At 40.4% G+C, this 9,303-nt stretch overlaps 1 protein-coding gene across 1 annotated transcript; it reads right to left on the reverse strand.

The window, feature by feature from the left end:
* Nucleotides 1-6,922: 6,922 nt before the first annotated feature.
* LOC144764055 (uncharacterized) lies at nucleotides 6,923-8,113 on the reverse strand. The gene has a single exon (XM_078650208.1). It carries the CDS (start codon nucleotides 8,001-8,003, stop codon nucleotides 7,161-7,163), a length of 843 nt encoding a protein of 280 aa, XP_078506334.1. The 5' UTR covers nucleotides 8,004-8,113; the 3' UTR covers nucleotides 6,923-7,160.
* Between the last annotated feature and the right edge of the window lie 1,190 nt (nucleotides 8,114-9,303).

Raw genomic sequence — 9,303 nt, forward strand, 5'->3', positions numbered from 1 at the left:
AAGTGACAATCATAATCTAGCAGAGGGACCTATAAACTGTCATCAAAGAGCTGCTTGCAAACTGCATACCAGTTAGTAACTTATATTTTGTCCCAGTTATTCATTATCCTGATGCTGCTAAAAAGATATATTTGGGTGGAAATAAATTTTTAATGTTAAAGTCAATGCTAGCCACTGTGTTGTGTTCTGAATCCTGAGTTTCTGCTTTTCCAGGCCAAGCACTCTTTAAACATTTTATATACACACTGATTTACATGTATGATTCAGTGTCTCTACACCTGGGTGATGTAAAGTGCTCTGACATCCTACAATGGTATGAGAGATGCTACAAAACAAATGAAATACATGTGAGAGAGGGGCTATTACTTCAATATAAAATACTAAGGGCCAGATGTACGATCTGTTTTTATATGTGCGAACGGGTTCGCGAACCCGTTTGCGCATGCAAAAACCTATTGGGCCATGTACATAGCCTATTTCGCGAGTCGCAATTTGTTTGTGACTCTCTAAATAGGTATTGCAACTTGCTATTTGGAAGGGGCATTCCCTTCCAAATAGCGAGTCTCAAAACCATGTAAATGTATGTATGTGTCTTGTAAAGCGCACTGCTGCCCTGAGGCGTCATGGTGCTGTAGACCGCTGGGGAACCCGTCCTGGCTATCCCTGTGAGATGGTCCCTACTGGGTATCTCCAAGGTGAACCCAGGCATCCCCGGCGAATGTGGGGAGCCGTTGTAGAGATGAGGCAAGCTAATGCCCAGAGTTGGCGAGTGTGATCCCTGGTTAGAGTAGGCACCGAGGCGAGAATTATCGAGTTTGCTGACCCTGGTCCACGAACCTGCCGCGTCGGGAATTGAACCCTGGTCCCAGGCCGTTCTCTGCTTCCGGGTCTGCCGCCTCTAACCAGTGAGCCACACCACTCCACTGTACAAATGTTTTGCGGTCGTAAAACAGTCACAATTACCACCTACTTCAAGTAGATGGTAATACATTTGCAAATGGGAAGGGATCCCCAGGGGACCCCTTCCCCTTCGCAAATGCATGCAAAATTATTTTTTAAGGTCAGGCAACAGGCTACATTTTTTTTTTAAACTTCTTTATTTAAAAGCAGTCCGAGACATGGTGGCCTTCAGAGCCCAGCAGGCCAACATCGCTGGGAGGGCTGGCATTCCCAATGGGCTCGCAAATTGAGAGAGGCTCATTAATATTAATGAACCTTGCAATATGCGACCCCATTGGGAATCCCAAACAGTGTTAAACACACTGTTGTACATTTCATTTAGCGACTCGCAATTTGCCACTCGCAATGTGTCGCCAATTGCGAGGCGCTAAATGAAATGGTCGTACATCTGGCCCCAAAATCCTTAGTACTTTGAGTATTTGTTTTGTGTGCACAGGTGTGTATATTTTTCGAATTACTGTTTTAATGTTTGAAATTTAACTCATACAAATTGCTTGGGGGTCCCTGGCTTCCAGTGGTGACTCAATGGGGGTCCTCAGGAGTCAAAAGTTTGGGAACCACTGTACTAGACCATTTACTCACATTGGAAAAACCTAAGGGGTCCATCGAGCAGGAGTTCACATTTTAGAAGACTGCGGTGAGGGGAGCGGTACACATTGGTGAAATTTCAAGTCCGTCTCCATGTACTCTAAACATAAATCCTCTGTTTTAGTCTCCTCATTAACCCCCTCCTATTTTTCCCCTATGGTGGCCACATAGTGTATCCTTTTGGAGCAAGGTTCATGTAGAGATATGTCCATTGCTTTGTCTTTCCCTATTCAGGCAAACAGATTTCTTTTTCTTTTCTGTTGCACAGGCATAGCCTGAATGGACATTAGCGCACTTTAGAAAAGTAAATAACTACATACACTGTATGGAGAAGAAAGATTACAGTATTCAAATTTAAAATTGCAGTCAGCCCTGTCAGCAGATGCTCATTTTATTACTGATCAGCATGTTAAAAAAAATACCACTGTACAGAAGTAGAAAGAATACAATTGTTGTCCACACAGGATATAGGAGATGGTAATCACTGCTTTAAGCAGAGGTTTCTTATTCACTGCTTGTCCAGCAAACTATCCTGCAATGTCAGTACAGATGGTGGCATCTCCTGTCCCACATGAGACCATAAACCTGATGTACACATACTTCAGACCTCCAAACCTCTAAGGCCTTTGGCATCTGACTTTCACCCGACCCCAAAACTCAATTTGTGCTCTACCGGGCTGTAGTGTTGATAAAAGAAACAAAATGTAAACGGGAAACAGCATGAACATAAAATTGTTAGCTAGGATCTTATTATCAGAAATGTCAATCAAAACTGTGGATACGAGCCGTAGAAGGCCCTGCAGAACAAATCTCACATAACTAGGTAAATAGGCAGAGCCAGGTCTTATCACTAGGTGGCCAAAATAACCCTTATACCACAGTAGGCTGGGATCTTTTAAATAAATCTAGCTGTTGCTTTCTGTAACATTGGCATTCTGAGACGGTTTGATGCTCTCTGGAGTTTGCACCGTCACCTCGACGTGAAAGATCTACGTTATCCTGGGACCTTTCCTTGACCAATCCTTCGGCACCTACGATGACTGACACTATTTCTTTTCCTTTGTTCCACATTTTGTTCAGGTATTTCATCCCCTATATCTGTGAGCATGTGTGGATTTTTTTGATGTAGAAACTGAGGACTGTTTCAAATAAAAGACTTCACAATCATCACATCTCACACCCAGGTGGCCTTTTTGATGCCCCATCAGAGAGCGCTTAAAGGGAATGTGCTTTCATTATAATATTCAAATTGCTTCTCCCCAGTGTATAACTTCTGATCAAGCATTAGCTATTCCTTTGTAATGAGTGTCTTGTCACAATGAAGACATATAACATTTCTCCCTGGAATGCATGTTAACACATGAGGTTCATCCTGTGAAAAACGGTTTGCAATAAAAAGTAGTTTTTAACAATATGAACTATCTGCTCAGCACCTGGTCACATTTATTGTGTCAGTGACTCACCACTGTGGATTTTCAGATGTTGCATAAATAGTCCCTTTGTAATGATGGATTTGTCACATTCAGTATATTCCTAAGGTGTTGCTACTGTTTGCGGGACAGGTGTCCCTCAAGTAACAACTTTCTGATGTTGCATTAGCTTTGTCCTTGTAAAGCAGTGGTTCCCAAAGTGGGCATACTGCCCCCCGCCCACCTCAGGGGGACCGGAATGATCCAGGGAGCGGTACTAGCCTCTGGTGCAATGGGGGGGCATTGAAAACAAAAAAGGGGCGGTGGAAGCATTACGAAAGAAGACAAAATAAAAAGATAAGTGCAGTAAGCCAAATAAGTTTAGGAACCTCTGTTGTAAAAGATTTCCTGCTGCTTTGAGTGCAGTGATATGCATTCTCCACCGTCATGACTTTCTCCTCTGTGTTGACTTATTGTTACTGCAGTAGCTGTACGCTGCCAAAAATGTATTGTCATATTCAAGACATTTATATAGTTTCTCCTCAGGGTTGACTTTTTGATGTTGTGTTCGGTCTTTCTTTTTTTTTTTTTTTACAAATGCCAGTACACATTTGTTGTGATATGTGTTCTTCTTGTCATGCTGCGATCAATCAATTGAGACACTCTTCCAGAAGAGAAAGGAACGTTGCCACTTGTTTGGGTGGTTCTCAGGAGAAGGAGAACAGTCACTGGGAAGACAGATACAATTAATGTAGGCAAACGTATTCCGCCTTAACAGAGTGGTGGGCGGTGCGGAACAAGGTAGAAAAACAAACCTTGTGAAGACCACACTACATTTCGCATGAAGGAATGCAGTTTTGTATACCTGCTTCAGATTAAGTGGTACACCCATTTTTCCCCCTTTCCTTTGTTAGCGGAAGAGATAAATCAGAATCTGCCCGTATTTTGGGGTAGATTATTCGTCACCTACAGACGGAGTTCCAGAGTCCCGAATGCAGTATGTGGCATGTTCCGGTCTGATAAGATGGAAGTTCCCTCCTTTTGTTATAGCCATCTATGTTTATTTAAGGAACCGATTCCTCGTAGGATCCACCATTGTTTCTTGTTATATGTAGTCTTCAAACCGATATGGTATAACTCCTCCATCGAACACTTTCAACCGTTGGAAACTGTCCCTTGGCTCTCGAGGAAAGTTACTCTGAATATCTTTTGATACAGTTCCAAAATTAAAAGCCACTATGCGGATAAGTTGCTTAGTTTACATTTCTCATTATAGAGAAGGAATCGTTCTACTAGCATATCAAAGAGTAATTTAGGCCTTTCTTCTGATGGAGAATAAAATGTTAAGAAAACACTGAATGAACTTTTACCTGGTAATGAAATTAGAACTATGATTAAAAAAAGAATGTGCATCAATGTATGTTTTCTGATGATGTTTTCTGGCCATTTTGAACAGGGGCTACTAGAGTTTTGAGTGGGGAATCTCCCCTACCCCCGTGATGTGTGAATGGAAAATGGCCTAGGTAGGTGTTTTCACAGTGCTATAATAACTTATTGCTTACATATTAATTATTACATCCTGATTTTCTTTTAGTGTGATGAATCTCATTAAGCTTGAGGAATAATCGAGATGAGAACTGAACATTCAGTATGCAGAAGTTATTTTTTGTCACAGGTATTTCAAGGTCTATGTACACACATTATATATATATATATATATATACCCATACATACACGCACACATATATACACATACATATATACACACACTAGACTAAGGTATATTGCAATAACGTTTGGTTAATTATTGGATCTTACTCATGGTTCTATGTGTTACAGGTCTCCTTCCATGCTGTTCCCTTCCTCCCCTTCCCCCACTTATCATCTCCAAGCTCTGTACTATAAAAGTCTTCAGAGAATGAGGGCCTCGAGAGGTCGACCATATTGTGATAAGAACCGATCCTGAGACGGACCTTTTTTAATCAACTCCTGCATCTGACACATGCATTCTTCTCGATGTAAACTTTGATGGTACATTAGCTATGCCTTCTAATAAATGCTTTGTTGCAATCATGTAATTTCTCTCCCATGTGAACTTTCTGATGTAGTGTTTGCTTTTTTTTTTTTACAAATGCCTTGGTACAATAAGTGCACAGATATGGTATCTCCGATGTGTGAACTTTCTGATGGTACATTGGCTGTGCTGTACCCTCCTAATAAATGCCTTTTAACTTTCTGTACACTCATGCGATTGCTTTGTTAAGAACACTTTGTCACATTCTGTACATTCGTACAGATGTTTCCCAGCGAAGACTTTCTGATGTTGTTTTAACTCTCCCTTTCAAATGATAGCCTTGCCACATTCAGTGTAGTCGTCAGTGTGGACTTTTGATGTTGCATTAGCTCTCCATTTCTTATGAATGCATTGTCACATTCAATATTTATATGTTTTTTCTCCTGTTTGAACATTCTGATGTCATATTAAATGTGGTTTTGTATTAAGTTCCTTTCTGTCAATTATATGGTTTCTCCCTAGTGTGGATTTATTGACGCTGCCTTTCGGTTATTCTTCCTGTGGAAGACTTTATTACATTTTGTACGTACATAGGGTTTCTTTCCATGAGGAGTTTCTGATGTTGCTTCAGTTTTTCATTTGTTATAAATGCCTTGTGACATTCAATACATTGATATGGTTTCTCTCATGTGTGAACTTTCCAATGTTGAATTCATTTTTTCTTACAAATAAATCCCTGGTCACATTCGTGTGGTTTCTCCTCAGTGAGGATTTGTTGATGCTGATTTAGGTTTGTCTTGCTTTGAAACAATTTATTATATCCTGTACATTCATACGGGTTTCTCGGCAGTGTTGACTAGCTGATGTTGCCTTAGAGTCTTCTTCCATCTGAACACTTTATTACATTCAAGACATTTAGATGGTTCCATCCCAGTTTGGGGTTTCTGGTATTGCTTTAGCTCTCTATTTGTTATAAATGCTTTGTCACATTCAGTGCATTCATAAGGTCTCTCCACAGTGTGGATTTTCTGATGTTGCTTTAGCGGTCTTATTGTTATAAATGCTTTGTCACATTCAGTGCATTCATAGGGTATCTCCCCTGTGTGGACTTTCTGATGTTGCATTAGATGTGACTTTCTAATAAATGAATTATCACATTCAGTGCATTCATAGGGTTTCTACCCAGTGTGGACTTTCTGATGTTGCTTTAGCTCTCCATTTGTTATAAATGCTTTGCCACATTCTGTGCATTGAAATGGTTTCTCCCCAGTGTGAATTTTCTGATGTAGCTTTAGCGGTCTAAGGGCCAGATGTAGGTAATCTCCGATTACCGATTCTTAAATACCGAATCATACCGATTCAGTATTTAAGAACTGGCAATCGGGATGTAGGTATATTTACCGAATCAATTACCGAATCAGTAAGATTCTGTAATTACTGAATCGGTATTTACCGATTCGGTAAATGCCATTGATTCCTATGGGCCATGAGGCCCATAGGAATCAATGTCAATTACCGAATCGGTAAATACAGATTCGGTAAAATTACCGAATTTACAAGGGGGACAGGGTGTCACTTTGACACCCTGTGGCACCCCTGATTCTGGCTTGTGTGCAATGTGACACACATACATGCCCTTAGTGCATGTATGTGTGCCACATGGCACAGGTGTATATGCACAGATGTGCATGTACACAGGAATTCGTTATTTACCATGAGATAGTATTTCATGGCAAATAACGAATTCTTAAGGGCCTGTGGCACTATTTTATGTGCCACCTACATCTGGAATTACCGATTCGGTAAATATACCGAGTCGGTATTTTACCGAATCGGTAAATTTACCGAATCGGTAAATTTACAGATTCGGTAAAATTTGGGCCCCCTACATCTCAAAAACCAATTACCGGTTGGTAACGGCCGAAATCGACCTACATCTGGCCCCTAATGTTATAAATGCTTTGTCACATTCAGTGCATTCAAAGGGTCTCTCCCCGGTGTGGACTTTCTGATGTTGCATTAGTTGTGACTTTCTAATAAATGCCTTATCTCATTCAGTGCATTCATATGGTTTCTATCCGGTGTGGACTTTCTGATGTTGTATTAGACTTGCCTTTTTAATAAATGCCTTGTCACATTCTTGCGGTTTCTCCCCAGAGTGGATCTTTTGATGCCGCTTTAGGATGCCCTTAATAAAAAAATGCCTTCTCACAATCAGTGCATTCATAGGGTTTCTCCCCGGTGTGGACTTTCTGATGTTTCTTTAGCCCTCCATTTGTTATAAATGCCTTGTCACATTCCGTACATTCATATGGACTCTCTCCAGTGTGGATTTTATGATGTTGTTTTAGCATTCCATTTGTTATAAATGCTTTGTCACATTCAGTACATTCATATAGTCTCTCTCCAGTGTGGATTTTCTGATGTTGTTTTAGCATTCCATTTGTTATAAATGCTTTGCCACATTCCATACATTTATATGGTTTCTCCCCAGTGTGGATTTTTTGATGCTGCTTTAGATACGTACTCCTGCAGAAAACTTTTTTACATTCTGTACATTGATATGGTTTCTCCCCAGTGTGGATTTTCTGATGTCGCTTTAGCTCTCCATTTGTTATAAATGCCTTGTCACATTCTGTACATTGATATGGTTTCTCCCCAGTGTGGACCTTTTGATGTCGCCTTATCGCTCCATTTGTACTAAATGCCTTGTCACATTCCTTACATTGATATGGTTTCTCCCTAGTGTGGGTTATCAGATGTACCTTTAGCTCTCGATTTGTTTTAAATGCCTTGTCACATTCCGTACATGGATATGGTTTCTCCCCGGTGTGTATTTTCTGATGTAGCTTTAGCTCTCCATTTGTTTTAAATGCCTTGTCACATTCCGTACATGGATATGGTTTCTCCCCAGTGTGGATTTTCTGATATAGCTTTTGCTCTCCATTTGTTCTAAATGTTTTGTCACATTCTGTATATTTATATGGTTTCTCCTCTACGTGGACAATCTGACGCTGCATTAGGTCTTTCATTGCAAAGAACACTTTTCCACATTCAGTTCATCAATATGTTTTTTCTCCAGTACGAATTTATGATGTTGCACTGCTGTTTCTCTGCCTAATAAATGTTTTGCCACTTTTCTAGATATCCACACGGTTTCTCTTCTGCGTGTTCTTTCTGATACCAGGGTCGCTCTTTCTTCATAATGAGTACATCATCTCACTTGCTCAAGTATGTTCGTGTGTTATGTCTTCTATGTATATCAGCTGGTGCCCAAGAGCCAAGTACAAAACACGCTGTGCAGTTTGGGGGTTTTGCTGTAGAAAGATTTGGCGAGGCATTAGCCCTCAAGGGAAGAGATTTAGTGGTATTCAGTTTTTACATCACTGCTCACTCCAGTCATAGTTAGTGACTTTACCTTGTTGATTTATTACTGCATTTGTTTCACCTGTTAGATTAAGAAAAAGAAACACTGAATAACCTTAAATAAAGAGCCCATATGGACAAGTGCGCTGAAGAAATTCTAGTTTACACTTTCAATGTAAAGATACAATAGGCAGTTAAAGGGCAAACGATCCTTCCATGATCCCCTTCTAGCAAGGATTGTGGACTGAAGGAGTAACCAGGACACCAGAGAAGGTACCTTATTCAATGAGTAAGACCATCTCCCCATGACACACTACAATGTTAAATCCACAGCGAGAAGATGCCCCCCTTCATATCCAGGGAATGCTCCTATTATCACACAACCTAACAAATAATACAAAATAAAACATGCAACACAGAGCATTCCAATAACAGCAGGAAACATAAGCAATTGTTGCAAAGGAGTCATTTATACTATCAGACCATGGGACAGGGTCTGGACTGGTAATATGAGCTTCTTCCACATAGTGTAACTCCAGAGATCCGAGTCTCTGACCAGATCTAAACAAAGATAAGGGGTTTACAAACATTTTAAACACATAATGACAACATCAATAAGTCTCACCTTTTAGACGTATAGGCTTTCCCAATGCTGCAAAACATAAAAAAAAATAAAGAAAAACAGAAGTGTAATGTGCTTGCGTCTGTTGCATCACTCTGTAGGCATGCACATTTTTCCTCCACAAACATGCACACCTACAGAATTACACATGCACCATTTTCCGTTTAGTTTGGTGTTAGCCAAGAACTTGTATTTTACAAAAATTACATATATGCTATACTTAAGGGTCTTAGCTCTCCATCCATTGGTCGTTTGCTGCGCCATTCACATTTTGAAACAGCCCACTACAGAATACAGCATGGGGCAGTGGGCCAGCCTACTTCAGCTACTGGCTAACCTCAGTG

This window comes from Lissotriton helveticus, chromosome 6 (assembly GCF_964261635.1).
Source record: "Lissotriton helveticus chromosome 6, aLisHel1.1, whole genome shotgun sequence".
NCBI classification, from domain to species: domain Eukaryota; kingdom Metazoa; phylum Chordata; class Amphibia; order Caudata; family Salamandridae; genus Lissotriton; species Lissotriton helveticus.

Bases quoted from the DNA above. Each gene is read 5' to 3' on its own strand.
- LOC144764055 (XM_078650208.1), bottom strand. From the start codon at position 8,003: ATGAAAGACCTAATGCAGCGTCAGATTGTCCACGTAGAGGAGAAACCA.